We start from the raw sequence: 16786 nt of genomic DNA on the forward strand, positions 1-16786 counted from the left end.
CTGACGGAAAAACGAAGCTGGAAGCTCTTTAAAAATAAAATGGCTTGATTTTTTGAGTTACTTTAGGATTTAGCCCAGCTTAATATTGACAAAATTATCACTTTTAAAAATCAGTAGGGATTTTAATGAGAAATACAGAGTGAGTGTAAAATATAAATACATCAGAATAATTTCTCAGATGCCAAGGCGTGAAGTCAGGCACTAACCACATCTCACTTTACTTGGCATGGGGGTAAACAAAATAGTATTTTTGGGTTCCTTCAAATCTTTATTGTGAGTTTACATTGTTATATGTATTATCAAAACTTTCTCCCTAAAAAGTAGTGTTACTTTTATTGAGTAATTGCTCAATTTTTGAATGTGATTATGTTTTATGCACAGTTATGTTCATTTTCTCCAGCCTGACTTAAAGGAGAAAGGAGTTGAAGCAGCCCCAGATGGACCACTCTACCACTAAACTCCACTGACGAAAGAATTCCTTCACCAAAGCCAAAAGACTGGCACAAGAACATTCCAAAAGAAAGGCAACTGATATTATTGCTAGATAGAAGCTACACAAAATCTTTCTTCCAAATTAGTTAGCACAGATCACAATTAAAACATAATATGATTACACAAGGTTTTGCAAACCAAGTATTATTCAACTTGCTAAAGCATTATGCTCTGGAAAACACAATATTTTGAAGGGCAGACCCACATTTTCTTAGTCTCAATATGCAATCTCCACACCCGCACCCTCCCCCGCAAAGGCATACTTCAGTTACTGAAAGTAATCTCTCAGGAATCCCATTCAAAGTCTTCACCTTCAATGGTTTAATTTCCTTTCTGACTCAATTTTTTAAAAGGAAGTGTCAAAATATAAGAAAAAAAATTAAAACCATGGAAATAACTCCTTTTCCCCAAAGTTTCTCACTATTATTATACTCTAAAATGGTTAAAAAAAAAAAAAAAGCACCCAAATTTGGCTTACTTTTGTGGCTGACTTTCATGGGTCTTTCTAAAAAAAAATTCTTTTCTTAAAAATGCAGAGTTAAGAACTTGCCTCACAGACTAAGCTAAAAAAGACCAAAGGAAGGTGACTTGATAATACATTCTGAAGCTGGAAAGGTAATGCATCCTACAGTTAGAGGATGAAGTACTCAATTTCAAACTCAAATCAAATTCAGTCCTGGAGACTCCCTAGTATTAACAATGAGCACTTCCCATTGCAGAGATTATCTAAATTTGTTTCACATATACTCTGTTCAGAAGTCCATCTCAATATCATTTGATAATTTAATTTATAGATACCTAGTTATTAACAGATGTGGCCCTCTTTCCCCAACACTAAACTGAGGTCTTTCCTTTCTCAGTTTAACTCCTAGTTGAGGCAGGCTCCAAGATGTCTACAAAGCAATAAAATCAACTCAGTTTTGTCACTAGAGGTAAGGAATAAAATTTCTAACATGTAACATAATGTACGGTTTATACTTTTTAAATGTTTTAAGTTATATTTTAATCCAGTGCCATGTTAAACAGTTATATCAGTAGAATTACAAGAAGAAAAGGCTAAAATGTACCAATACTTTCTTAGGAAAAAGGTGTCTGAGGAAACAAAATAAACAAAAAGGAAAAAACCCTCAAACCACAGGAGGGTTTAAATTTGATATGGACCAGGTATTTTTCTTTGGTCTAACCCTGGAGAAGTATAAATTACACACATCCCCACACTTTCAAAATATGCCAAAGAATTATTTATTAATGTAGGACTTACAGATCACAAAAGAGAGTGATACAGAAGAGCTGGAAAAAAAGTCATCAGAATAAGCATGCAGATCAGTATTTGCAGAGGAATATACCAAAGCAAGTTCGAAAAGGCACATTCACACAGAAAATGTCCCGATTGAAAAAAAAAAAAAAAAGACATCAGAAAAGCAGCCAAAAAATAATAATAAGGCGCTGATTAAAATACAAAGATTTTCAAAGTCAAAGAAGAGCTACTTTACAGGTAGGTAAGTAGGTAGCTACAGAAGTCTTGCTAACCCTTTGACAGTGTCACAAAGAGGGTCAGCTCTTGCTGCCAACAAAACCAGATGATCTCAATGACTGCACATCAAGCTGCTTTAGTGCTGAGAGATTCAATTTAGTGGGGGTGGGGGTGGGTGGGGGGAGAGTGGGGGTGGGGACAAAAGCAGCCTAGTTGAAATTATATGCAGCAAGGGCTCAAAGGGTTAAATGTAATCATACGCAGAGAAATCAGGCAATGTTATTAGTATTATCTACCTTCCATACAAAGAATCATAGCAGGAGTTAAAAGAGACAGTATCCCCTTCAGAGTTAAGTTAGGGTTTCCAAACAGGATTAAGGTCCAGAGATAAACTACTAGGTCTTATTCTCTCTTCATCGGCTCACTTCTTATTTCTCCGACAAAATGTACCTTTTAATCCACAATCTAAGAGAGCAAGAGCTACTGTGGTCAAGATGAGGATAATGTAAAACCACACTGCACTGGAGAAGTCTCTGTAGTTTACCTTCTCCAGTACATTCACATAGCACTCTGCTCAAGAATAATGCCGCTCATTGGTCAGACTTCAACCCCTTTTACAACCACTCTAAAGGGATACTGCTCCTTTCGGACAGGAGGTTTACAGATCAAAAGGAGAGAACAATCCGCTTTTAAGAATATCCTCAAATTGAAGAAATTTGGCTTGAACATTACAGGTTCCAAGCTGGGAATGTTCCAAACATACATAATAGGACATGAGCACAGAAGATTATTTTAACAAGTCAATCAGAACAAGCTCAGTCACGAAACCAATCTCCCCTCCCAAAATGGGAAAGAAAAAAAAAAAAGACATCCCAAGCCCAGATTAGACTCATCTCATAACGACATCTAGTTTGGCACTGTGAAAGAATAGAGACTCACCTTCAGAGTCCAAAAGGCTAGTGTAGATGTTATGAGATTTTAAAATAAAAAGTCACTATTACTGTTCAGAAAACAGAGCGCTTTGCAACCGACTGCTGTAGCTTAAGCAGCTCATACAAAAAAGAAAAATAGAATCTCTCCAGCCAACAAAGAGCAGCAAAACAGAAAAAAGAAAAAAAACACGTCTGAAGAAAAGCACATTAAAAAAAGAAGCAGACACGCAGGGCACAAGGTGCCCTGCAGACAGCCCACTGCACTTGGCAAAGGCCTCAGCAAAGAGCCCGTGAAACACAGCACTCCTCCAAGACCTCGCTCCCGATTCGGCACCCTGTTTAAGACCATTTCCAACATCTCAGTAGCCAAAGGATGGATGTAATTTTGTTTTCTGACTTGACCAATCTGATGTATGGCAAAAGCCGTCATACTTTACAACTTCTGCCTGAATCTGTAAACTTGGGAGTGTCTTATGTGTCTCTCTCTGGTTAAACAACAATGAACCCTTCACACATGTATGCATTTTTCTGGAATAATACAGTAATGCTATTTCTCATTATTAAAGGCCACAAAATAGGTGTATCTTTCTATATATATATATCAAAGAATGAAACAAAATAAAGACTAGGACACTTGGGAGTCTAGTTTTTCTGACAGGAAGCAATCAACTGCTACATGTAAATCCACATGGAATTTAAACAGGGTTCCCTTCTAAGACGTTCTCAAACGCTTTCTGAGGGAGTTAGTAGTTACCCTATTCTACCATCTACAGAGCTGTTACAATCTAATACTTCTAGTCATAGTGTTAGCACTGAAAACCTTACCTGAATTCCACTAACAACTGGCGCCTTTCTCCTTGCCAGATCCTGGCACACAGGGCGCCCATACACAAGTTCTTGCCCTCTTCTTCTCTTGTAGGGGTGTGGCAAACTGCAGTACCCCTGGCTAGACATTTTTACTTACTTGGCCTAACATGAGTTGGTTTCTGCAAACCAAAAAGAAGCCTCTATGGGCAGCTGACAAACATACCCCAGAGAAGGAAAAAGGAGCAAACACTGACCTCACTCACAGAAGCAGAGGGACATTACTGACACCGCAAACGTCTCGATAAAGTTTCTGGCAATGTGTGGCTCGTTTAGCAGTGGATTTTGATGTGCCTCGAACACCAAGCTGGTGTCAGGTTTCAAACGTCAAACTATTTTAGCTATCTAAGTTTCACTGTATTCACAGTTACCACATATCCGAGTAGCCAGAGAATCAAAAGCAACACTGCTTTAAGGGGACTGGCAATGAAGAGGTTAATTATCAGACATTCATGAAGGTTAAGAGCCAGAGCCTTCCTCTTCTGTAAATGAACACCCACAGAACCACCTCTGACATCTGCGTCACCATCACCAGAGTAATCTCACCAATTCCTCACCTGCGGCAGGAGGATGCTGGCCACTAACTGTCGGTAAATCCAAAGAGCTATCAGACATGACATGCTTAAGCTCTCCTCCCACATCAGCCAGTTTCATGTCAAACTGAACAGAGAGCGCGTCTTCCGAGTCCTCCTTGCCGACGCTGCTGCCCCCAAGGGAAGGGAGATCGAGGGACTTCACCGAAGCAGAGTCTTCTTTGGTGTGTCTGAAAGCCACCGCTTTCTCTCCCAGGGATTTGTCCGAGTTCATGGAGGAAAATTTACTGGAGTGGAAGTCAGCAAAATCATCATCGCTCTTGCCCGAAGAAGTGCTGTCTTTCAGCTCTTCACCACCTAGCCCAGATCCCTCCAGAGAGAGCTGTTTGAAGACGTCATATTTCGTGGACGGAGCAGCAGAGTTCTGTCCACTCTTCCCTGCGATGCCTGTGCTGCTGGTTAGAGGACCGGGACTAGCTTCCTCTTTAAGCGCCTCGTATTTGTCATCTGCCTTTTGCTCTGAGGAAACAGAACTATTACTGAAAGCCATAAAATCTGCAAAGTCATCCTGTTCCCCGACAGAGGCTGGACTAGAATATTCCCCGAAAAGGTTGAATTCTCCAAAATCATCAGCCAAGCTAGCAGTCTTAGTTGACACCAATGCTGTACTGGGTGCTGCAGACCCTGCTGGCTGGGGTCGTGCGGAAACGGATTTTGATACGCTGAATGCAGCTGAAAAGGACAATGGTTTCTCGCTGCTGCAAGTAACTGAGGAAAACATATCTAGATCTGCTAAGTTCAGAGGATTTTTCACTTGTGTTTGTGGTTTCTGTTGGGTAGCTCCTGAGGGGAAGGTGGCTGGAAAAGGTTTGTCTTTTGCTGGTGGCTCTAGTGGTGAGATACTATCGGCGGTTTTAAAATCAGTGAAGCCATCGTCGGTCCCTGCAGATCTGAATTCTGCAAAGTTTTCTCCTGAAAGAAAAAACACAACCAAATACAGAAGAATGCCAAGCTGAAAGGCAGACGATACAAAGCACGTTACAGAACAAGCGTATTACAGACGTTTGCCTCACAGGCGTCACATTATTTAACCACTAGTTTGATAATACCCTACACCATGTACTCCTTTTGTTTCCACACTGAAAGCTAGTGATAGGGAAATAAATGAAAATCAAACCGAACACATGTATCACATCATTTTCATTTTCTCATTTCAGTGTGGTAAATCTGTACCAGCGCCTTCAACTGGCTGAAAGCACTGCTCTCAGGATGTTTCCTCACTGTGGCTACCCAGCCAAGCCTCCAGGAGAATAAGAAATGGGCGCTGGAGGTACCCGAAGAGAGGCATATTAAAATCGTGGCCCTTTAAAGATAAAATGTGTTACATAGTGATCAATCAGAGAAAAAAAAATCACGGTACCTATGAAATATTACAAAGAATCCTGCATCAAATAGGATGTACAAGACTCTGCTCAGTTAGGCACTTAAAGCTTATGGTTAGATACTATGTGGTTTTGCTGAAGTATACAGAGGCATTAATTTGAAGGAAACTTGGTGAAAATTTCTGAAAAGGCATCTACTTACTTGCAAAGCATCTTTGCTAAGGCCATATTATAAAGTATTGATAGCTTCTCCCCACGCTGTGCGACAAACAAACTGAATCTTTCAAAAAATAAAAAATCTATGAGTACTTGGGCTTTTCTTGAAGTCAGCCATCTCACAGCACCAATCAGCTTTTGTTCCTATCAAAATTCAAAGGCATCTGAACACCAATTCTGTTATTAAAAATTTCGAGGGTTGGATTTAAACTTTATTTTATACTGGGCTATTCTGGGGATAGAGAGTATACTGACAGAATTTACTTTTTTAGTTAGAGAAAATAGGTACTAAGGTATTTCTCAGAAATAAACAGATGCAGTTAAGATACTGGTAAAAAATCTGGGCCATGGTTCTTAATAGGGTTTCTATTCTTTATTACCACAGTCACGTTATCACTCGGGCTTCCCTGGTGGCTCAGACGGTAAAGAATCCGCCTGCAATGCGGGAGGCCTGGGTTCAGTCCTTGGGTTGGGAAGATCCTCTGGAGGAGGACATGGCAACCCACTCCAGTACTCCTGCCTGAAGAATCCTCATGGACAGAGGAGCCTAGCGGGCTACAGTCCATGGGATCACGAAGAGTCGGACACAACTGAGCAACGAAAGCACAGTAGAGCATGTAATCACTCACAGGCATGACATTAGGATGTTCAAACAAGCTCCATTTTCTAACAGCACCTGAAGGTCTCCCATAAAATCCACTAGGTTATACCAGGTAATGAAAACCAGAGGTAAACCAATTATAAATATAAAGCTATACTAACATCACTTGTTATTTAAAAATACGAGTGCCATTTTGGAGAGTTATAAACTAAAACACAAGAAGCTTTAATTTCCTCATTAACTTTTTAAAATTATATTTTTCCCTAAAAATGAGATAAAGAAGCATATAAACTAGAAAAATGTATGTAAAATCAAAATACAATTCTGAAAATTATCATGAAAATAATATAGGCTTTAAATAGTCTGTGCTTGTAACATGATATATACTTTGATATATCACATGAAAAAAAGCATGGAAAATAATGGAAGCTTATTTTTCTTCCTAATCTGAGATACTTAACCAATCCACCAGCATAATTTATCAATACAGAGAAATCTGTTTACTATTACTAGGAAAATTTTAGAAAGAGAGGAAGAGCATTCAGAGTTTCTATAGTTTATGTTTTCATACATACCACTAATAAAACTAAAGTCAATTTCACAAATTGACAGAAGCAGCAGATACAAAACTTTAAAAACTGCCCTAGAATTTTAGGCAAGTACATCACTGATAACATTTATTTCTGTAAAACAAAAAGGTAACAAGCAGCCAGTTTTGTCACAGCCTAAATTTTTGAAATGCTGCTTTAAAATATTTGTGAAATTGACAAGTTTTACTTTGTTATTTTGTAAAAGAAATCACCACAGCAAACTAAACTTACTGATGAATTGTAAATGTTTCCTTTAGAAATGTAAGCTGGGTGAAAGGGTTAAAAAGAAAAGTGGGTGGGCTTACATGTTCAAAAACACAGGAGATTTCTGGGCAAATGAATTAGCCACAGTCATTGGAAGCCTGCTTATCAGGAGGTACATAAAGCATATGACTTCGTGGCTGCCTTTTCAGTCCCACTTCGGAATCCTCATTAAGTTTCCCTAACCTCTACTTTCTAGGCTCTAAAAACATTTCAAAAGATATCACTTTTTGCTAAAACTTAAACAAAAAGTGTCACTTCTCTACACAGTATATTTTTTGCATCTACTTTAATTTATGGTTTAAACTATAGGGGTAATAAAAAGGAAATATTATTAAACTCGGTCATTTGGACTTAAGAAACTACACCTCTGCCATAACAGTAATGAAGCCAGTCCAACTTTTTTTTTAGTGTTTATATAATCGAATGACAAAGAGCTACTGAAATAAAACTGCTAAATTCTACACAAAACTGATTACTTGACTAGTAATAATATTTTATCAAGGCAAGGCAATAATATTTTAACCGTTTGTGTTATTAGCTTCTGTATCAAATATTTTAAAAAATCAATTCACCTAATCAGTTTTCTACGAAGTTCACCATTAACATGAGAGCCCCAGTCAACTGCAAAAGTATTATAAGCCAACAAAGTTTCATTCCATGAGAGTCAGATGGCCTTCAAGGAGGTTTAATTAAGTGTCACACAACCATCTTCCTATTTTAATTCAAATTTTTGCAGTCCAATGTATTCTTAACAAGAGTAGAATTAAAATATATTCTCCCAAAATGAACAAAGTTGGCATCACTACATGGAGAGGCTTAAAGATAAGACTGGAATGAAAGCATGGCAACAGCAGCAACTGTCTGGGATTCTGTCAGGAAGGTACTGAGAAAGCAGGGCTCGGGTGTACCGCTCACACTGTGGGGGCACCACAGCGATTCCCAGGAATAACACAGACCTCACCCGGCCGCTAACCCCAGAGCACAGAAAGAACCGTGATATCAACCCACGCTCTTGACTCCAAACTTGCCTTGGCCCAGAGTTGATGACAGCAACACTAGGAGTAAATGCCAAATCAACACACCTAAGGTTCCTCTGGGGTTTATCTTTGTACTCCTAGTACCTAACACAAGCACTGAGGGAGAAAGCTGTTATATCCTATACCATTACTAGGAAACCCAAGGAAACAGTTCTAGAACCTAAGAGGTGTAAAATATTGAATATTTCTAGAGATATTTATCAACAGTATACTTCCCACCCCACTACTTGGAGAGAAGGCTGGAACAAATGACTGCGGAAAGATGTTCCAACTTTGAGTGTCCAATACGAAAAGGTAGAATGTGGCACTGTCCCCAGGAAGAACTCTTCAGTAGAGGACACGAATTTCACAGCATGCGTGGGTTAAGCTTTGAAGGACATCATTTGACCTATGGATTATCTAAATCCTACACATGAGGTTTCTAGCAGGATTTTGCCACAAATAAAACTTTTAGTCTTTACATATATGGCTCTCAAATTATCACTCTAAATTCCCTTCCACTCTATTTGAGTCCTTCTATTAGAGATGGGAACCACACAGGCACACAAACCCCCTCTCACTCTTCTCATTAAATTCCAGCTCACTCTGAAAATCTTGAGGCATCATATAGACTGGCTGCTGCTGCCTTTTGCACAGTCCACAGATTGCCGCTCTGCCAATAGCTCCAAGTCTTACTGAGCGTTAAAATAACTGAAAGTGGCCACAGGAGCCTAGCGTGACTTGAAGGCTTCCGGTGAAAGGGAATGCACTGTCTTCAAAGGAAATTGCATCAATTTGGGGTCTGCCCTAATTTTTAGAAAATAATTTCCAATAACTGAACCACATTTCGCTTCCTTGTAATTTCCAGAGCCACAAAACAAAACAAAAACACAGCTACAAACAGTAAAGTAAAAGAACGTTTGGGATGTTACTGAAAGAGTCGTAAAACTCTCATATTTAACAATGAATAATTCATCCATTTAAGGAGTCAAAAACTTACCCAAAGATTTACTCTCTGCTGTCTGTTCGAGCTCTCTGAAAGCACTATATTTATCACCAGGCTCTATGATGAAAAGACAGAAGCTCAATTAAGGTTAGGAACCTTGAGATCACAACTCAAGGACATTTACCATAAAAGGTCACCACTAAAAACTAAGATTTACATTCACAGGTTCATGAATTTATGAACTGCTTTTACCTCCAAACGGAACCATATTTTCAGAGGGCTTGTCAGCTGCAATTCCTTTAAATACAGCATATTTATCCACTGAAGCTGATGCTTTAGTTCCAGGAAGAGGCATCAACAAAGAAGGGGCACTAAAAGGGAAAAAGAAATATTTCTTAATGCCTAGAACATTGTCTCCCTACCATGTCATCAAGGAAGAACTTAGAATTAAAATGGCACACAGATACCTAGTAAAAACTCGTGGCTCCCTGCTTTAAAGAAACTATATATATACACCACATAAGACCAAAGTCGTTGATTATGTGAAAAAGGGTCAGATCCATGCTGACCATCTAAATCATCTTTTAAGCCATAAAAACCACTGGAGTGGGACTTTCTGGTGGTCCAGTGATTAAGAATCCGCCTGCCCATGTAGGGGCCACAGGTTCCATACATGCCACAGGGCAGCAAAGCTTGTGTGCCACAATACCTAGCCCGCGCTCCAGAGCCTGAGTGCGGCAACTCCTGAAGCCCGCACTCCTAGAGCCGGTGCTCTGAACCAGAGATGCCACTGCGGCGAGCAGCCTGTGTGCGGCGACCAAGACCCAGCATAGCCATAAAATAAATTAATTAGTTAAAGGACAAAACCCACTGGAGTGGCATTAGAAATAATTATTATAGAACAACAACCACCTGCAACTTTATATTTAGGTCCATAAATCTGTGAAAGTGAACTGCTCCAAGTACGTAAACCCAGTATTTTAACCCAGTTAAGCTTCGTGTAAATTATTCTCTCAGATGGGTTCAGAATGCAGAGGCGGAATAGTTAAGATAAAAATCTATTTCTGCAGTGCTTCAACAAAGATGCAAACTGTCCCTCTTGATCACACTACACTGCTTACTGCCAGGAGTTCCCACCTATGATAAGCCACAGTAAGAGTTAACACGTTCAATCTGCATTATTACAAGGATCACATCAAGAAATTCCAGAAGCTATCTTTGCAGCAAAACAACAATCACTTCAAAATTAGATAAAGATACTTTTGCCTGTGGACACATTTCCCTGCTGAATGGAAAAACAGTGTAATGAGTAGTATCTGTGTGGGTAATTCTTGGATGGCTTAAACAGACTACAAAAACTTTGCTTTTTTTTTTTTTTCTTATCAGACCCTGGCAGCTCCCTGGAAGAACCACCTTTACATATGAATGACTACATTCCACTACTATTTTGTGTCATTCAATACCACCATACTCAATAAATGGATTTCTATTGAGTTCTTTGCCCTCTAGCAAAAATCTTTCCACAGTCATTTAAATCTTCTTATCAGTGGCCTACAAGCAAGGTAAAAACCCAGCTCATACACATGCGTGCTAATGGGCACCTGCAGTGCTGGAGGAGTTAGTGCTTCCAAATGCTGTCATTTCACTCCACTACCAGACATCAGCTCCATATTTGATCTGGCCAAACAGGTCACTGTTTATACAGAATAGGTGGGTTTTTAACAGTTCCACAAGCAATTAAATGACAACTCATTGAACAGAATGCTGCACAAGAATAAAGGTAATGAATGTCTCAGGAAAAAAAAACCACAGAGTTGAGTGATTTTTCATGATTTGCGAGTGTTAGCTATGGGCTTTTAAAGTCTATTGTAAAGTCTACTATATGTGATATTTATTTGAATATTATTAATTTAAAAATTATTTTCAGAAGTGGGAAAAAATAGAGGCTCTTCAGGGTAATGAAGCAAAAAAAAGCTATGATTGTAATTTTACACATATTACAAATAAATTATTTCAGTTCTATCCTTGAAGCAATTACTAAATAAAACTGTAATCATTATGAAAGTGTTTATGCCAGTCATGTAACATGTTTTATGTTCCAAACATGGAAATGGCTATTACTATTGTTTAATACTAATGAAAGGCACTCAGTGAGAGGGGCATATTGTTTTACAATTTAAGAACCTGCATTCTATTGAAAGATGAGACTTTAAATGATTTAGTCACCAAAAACTGTTTTCTTCTTTTTCTCTAATTATCATTTAGGTATTACAGTTACTCCATGCGGCTGTGGTGGATGATTTTACCTAGTTGCTCACCCTGCTAAATAAACCCATTTCAAAAGCAAAAGAAGGACTTCCCTGGTGGTCCAGGGGTTAAGAATCTGCCTGCCCCTACCAATGCAGGGGACAGGGGTTCAGTCCCTGATCCAGGAAGATCCCACACGCCATCAGGCAACTAAGCTTGTGCACCACAATTACTGAGTCCGTGCTCCGCAACAAGGGAAGCCACAGCAGTTAAGAAGGCCGCTCTCCAAACCTAGAAAGTAGACCCCACTCACCACAGAGAAAGTCATGCATAGCAACCAAGACCTGGTGCAGCCAAAACTATATAAATTTTAAAAATAAATAAAAATTCAACGCAAAAGAAAACAAGCCAACTCAAAACCCCCATGTGCTTTAATCCTTTTGAACTGTTCTAGCATCAGCTCTGCATGTCTGCTTTGTTTTACTATATGCGGTTCCCCAGTGCCTGGCACACAGCAAGTATTTTCCAAATGGATAAATGAATGATGTTGCTCCCTTCCAGAAGCCCTTTCGTGCCAGCTCTCCAGGACTCTGACATCCAGTTCAACACTGAGTCCAACCAATTTCTCAGATAAACCCTTCTCAGTACCTGTAACTCTAAACTGAGAGCATCTCTCATCATCCCTCAACAGGAGCACCATGGAAGCTGCATTTATCCCACACACAGTAGCAAGTCACTTTCACCATGCCACTCATTTCTAAAACGCTTTACAGATCATGTCACAAATCATAAGGCAGTCCATAACCAGCGCCTGCTCTTAACTAATGTCATTTTCTCCCCACAGACTAACGATACTCTCTGCTCCAGCCTATTTCTAACACTTTATTTGCCTTTTCATCTTCTCAAACAATGCCTATTTTTCGGTTATAAATGCTGCCCAAAGTGGTCTTACCTAGGCTTAACTATCTATATCAGACTTAACAAATATCCTTTTCAAATAATTCACAATATGGAATACAGATCATCGTTAAGATAGGGAATTCGTTACACATGAATGTACACATGACTGAAGGAGCAATTCTAAGGGAGTTTTATTAGATAATATAAATACACAGATAAACCTAAGCAGCTTTAGAGCAGGAACTGTGCCTTTTGCTTGTGTATTTCCAGTGACTATCCCAATGTCTGGCACACAGCAGATGCTATGTAAATGTGTCTGAATGAATAAACAAACACTGAGTGTCAATTCTTAGACATGAACAAATGTTTTCATGCAAGGAAACCATAGTAGTAGTCAAGCCAGAATTGAAGAAGAAAAACCTGCAAAGTATGGCTATACATGAAAGTAAACTATTATGTGGAGATAATGCCACACAAAATTGCTAATACTCTATTAAATAGTTCAAGTCCGGCCACCATCTTAAAACTTTCTGTGCTCAAATTTCAATTTCATCTGCTGAAGAGTTTTCTCCCAGAGGAATGAATCATCAATTTGATAAATTCAGTGTGTAACCTTCATACTACAATATATTCATCCAACAAACCTTTAATGAACTACATATTGTGGGCTAAGTAATACATATAGACACATGAAATCCTGTCATCAGTTACCTACAGCCGAGGGAGGGGGAACAGTCAGGTCAACCAGGAATGGCAGTTAGGGCACAGATATTCACAAGCTGCCACAGCAGTAGAGAAGGAGAAGCCCTGAACTCATCTTGGAGGTAGGGACTGATGGAGAAGGGTTAGTAAAACCTTCCTGTATTAAATCAATCTTTGACATGGAACTAGAATTAACTTTAGAGAGAGCTTTAGATGGAAGAAAACAGGATGTAAAAGGCCAGAAGCTTGAGAGAGCATGGTCAGTTTGGCGGTTTAGGTGTGGCTGGAGATAAGCTATGGGGAAATAGCAACAGTCAAGAGGGCTGGCAGAAGCCAGATCACACAGGGCCTTTTCCCACACCGAGCAGGAACGAGGAGGGGGTCAAAATCAACATGTTTCTGATTAGGTGACTGGATATGTGATTTAACAAATTTTTATTTAGCTTTAGCAGGAAAATAATGAACCATTTTATGCAGGTAATTTGAGATGCCTTGGGTATTCAGACATGTTCTAGACAAGAGCAGAACAGACCAATATGTGGGATTTCCCGGGTGGTCCAGTGGCTAGGACTCCAAGTTCCCAATGCAGAGGGCCTGGGTTCAATCCCTGGTCAGGGAACTAGATCCCACAAGTCACAACTAAAGATTCCAAGTGTCACAACTAATATCTGGCAGAGCCAAATACATACATATTATATATATATATATATATATATAAATTTGTGCACAGCAAGAGACCTGAGAAAGAAGGATTATGTGTTTACCGTGTAAATAATCTGTGTGTGGCTTGAACTCCCAGTACTTTAGAGTCACATCCCTCATATGTCTCTTCTATGTGTCATTTACAAGTGTTTGATGTAGTCTTAAAATTAGGAAAACAATTCTTTCCCTATGCCTATCCCTAAGTTCTTCTTATAGTGTCTGCAGGAAGTGCTAAGAGATAATCAATTGGTTAAAACAGAAAAGATAAGTGAAATTGCACAAACAGGAATATAAGAGAAATGGAATATGTATCCTGAGAAAAACAAGTTCCCAAAACAACCAAAGAAATTCACACTGCTTATTACTCAAAGCCTCATATGCTTTACTTGGTGGAAGAAGTATTTATTAATGAATACTTTTAAAAGATGATGGAGGGACTTCCCTGGTGGTCCAGTGGTTAAGAACCTGCCTGCCAATGCAGAGGACATGGGTTCTATCCCTAGTCAGGAAACTAAGATCCTATACGCCCCTGGGCAACTAAGCTCATGCATCAAAACTACTGAAGACCATGTGCCCCAGAGCCCGTGCTCCACAACGAGAAGCCGCTGTAACGAAAGTCTCAGGCACTGCAACTAGAGAAAGCCTGCATGAAGCAATGAAGACCTAGTACAGCCAAAAATAAGTAAATAAATTTTTAAAAAATAATGGAGGGACTTCCTTGGCCTGTCAGTGGTTAAGACTTTGCCCTCCAATGCAAGAGGTGGGGTTCGATCCCTGGTCGGGGAGCCAAGACCCTACATGCCTTGTGGCCAAAAAACCAAGGCATAAAACAGAAGCAATGTTATAACAGATTGAATAAAGACTTTAAGAATGGTCCATAACAAACAAACAAAAAAAGTCTTAAAAAAAGATGGAAAGGTGTTGACTACATCCTGAATCAGTTACTGTACCTAAAAGTTAAGCTAGTACATAAAACATTAGAAAAACTAATTTACGCAACTGTGGCTCAGATGGTAAAGAATCTGCCTACAAGGCAGGAGACCTGAGTTCGATCCCTGGGTCAGAAAGATTCCCTGGAGAAGCAAATGGCTACCCACTCCAATATTCTTGCCTGGACAATCCCAAGGACACACGAGCCTGGCAGGCTACAGTCTATGGGGTCACAAAGAGTCAGACACAACTGAGTGACTAACCTTTTCATGCAAATGGAAACCTCAAGGCCTAAAAGCCACCAATTTCAACTTAAACATAAGAGAGACATGAATTTTTATATTTCATGTCTATTCATATTTCAATTTCAAATATATATTCATTTCAATTTCTAAATGATTTCTGCAGATAGTATGCAATAATATATTAGTATATAGTATAGATTAGCAATAATATATACTATATTGCAACATATTAAAATATGTACCCCTGTCTATAAAGCTTTTCAGCAGTTGACGACCTGAATCTAATGTAAGAATATGAAGTCATCCTTGCCACAAATACACTCAGTTGTAATAAATCAGGTTTAGCACAAGTAAAAAGAAATACTGTCAAGTAGGTGTATACTGGGAGGAATGGTAGAAGCTGAAGTTTAAGATGGACAAAGAAGAGAGAAGTTTGGAGAATAAAAGTATGAATACAGTGGGAATCATCTAGAAATCATGAGAGTAAGGAGTCTTAATTCTCTTATTTATATTTAGGCTTCTTATTGTGGACTGCCTCTTTCTCAATTATGAAATGCTATATTAACGATATGCAACTCTTTTCTACCTGTTTCCATGCTGAGAATTATTTGATTTTGAAGAAGCCGGCAACTCTTGGAAATCACTGAATGAGTCATCAAGTGACCCTGACTTGGAAGCATCTTGAAAATCCTGAAAGTCGTCATCTTCTGGTTTGACCACCTAGGTTTACAGAGGACATAGAAACAGAAAACATCCAATAACAAAAAGCTAAATCACAAACCTTTAACCATCAACCTCAAAGACAACCTTTTAAAATGCTCCCATTTCAGTACAAATACCTAATTTTAGGAGAATACCCTTTAGACATAACATCAGCTCAACTGCTTAAGGCAAGAATGCTGCTTAGTACTGGTAAATACTCTGGTAAAAATGGTAAAAGACTGGTTTAAACTTAATTTATATAATTTTTAAATAGCTGAATCACATTTAATAGATTGAGAAACTGCCATCTTTATGAAACAGTTTAATCACGTTTATATATGACAAGTGAAACAAACTTGTTTTAATCTATCACATATATGTATAAACTGTGAACACTGACTCGTAATCCCGTGCTCTAGGAAGTGAACACTGTTAACAGGTCATTTGTTTTATCGAAAAACAAGTTTGTACTGCACTCCCTTGCACTTGAATGAAATCATTCAACATGGACATCTTTTTTACGCAGTACATGCACATCCACCACATTCATCTGAATATCCAATAGTTTACCCCTGTGTAGATAAACCAAAACTTACTTAACATTTTCCTTCTGGTTGATAAATATGCAGCTATTCCTAATTTTCACTCTAACAAACAACGCTACAACAAATATCCTTGTATATTTTTGCTCATTTGAGTTACTAGCTCTGTGAGATGGACTCCTAATAGAATGACTGCTGGGTAAGAAGACACGAATATTTAGAATTTTGATAGCTATTGTCAAATGTGCCTTCCAAAAAGGCTGTACCAAAAAATCCTTTTCCCCACATTTTTTACTAACACTAAATTTATGTTTTAAATTTTTTTTTGCTAAACTGAGAAATGAAAAATAAACGGAAACATCTTAATCAGGCTTAGCAGCTTTTTCAAAAGAAACAGCTTAAGGATTTAACTAGCTTTATTAAACTTGGCATTTAAAATATGTATGATAAAGAACTACACATTTTTAGCCAAGATTCAAGTATCTGAAGGCTTCAGAAATTCTTTT

At 38.7% G+C, this 16786-nt stretch overlaps 1 protein-coding gene across 1 annotated transcript in view; it reads right to left on the reverse strand.

The window, feature by feature from the left end:
- The window catches only part of SYNRG (synergin gamma), an 87499-nt gene that overhangs the window by 32306 nt on the left and 38407 nt on the right, over positions 1-16786 (reverse strand). Inside the window, exons 12-15 of the mRNA XM_068977413.1 lie at positions 15623-15756; positions 9563-9681; positions 9365-9427; positions 4320-5267 (exon numbers count right to left, since the gene is read on the reverse strand). Coding sequence (XP_068833514.1) covers positions 4320-5267; positions 9365-9427; positions 9563-9681; positions 15623-15756 — 1264 coding nt within the window. The remainder of the gene's footprint in view (positions 1-4319; positions 5268-9364; positions 9428-9562; positions 9682-15622; positions 15757-16786) is intronic.

The sequence above is a fragment of the Capricornis sumatraensis genome, chromosome 8, assembly GCF_032405125.1.
Source record: "Capricornis sumatraensis isolate serow.1 chromosome 8, serow.2, whole genome shotgun sequence".
In the NCBI taxonomy this organism is placed as follows: domain Eukaryota; kingdom Metazoa; phylum Chordata; class Mammalia; order Artiodactyla; family Bovidae; genus Capricornis; species Capricornis sumatraensis.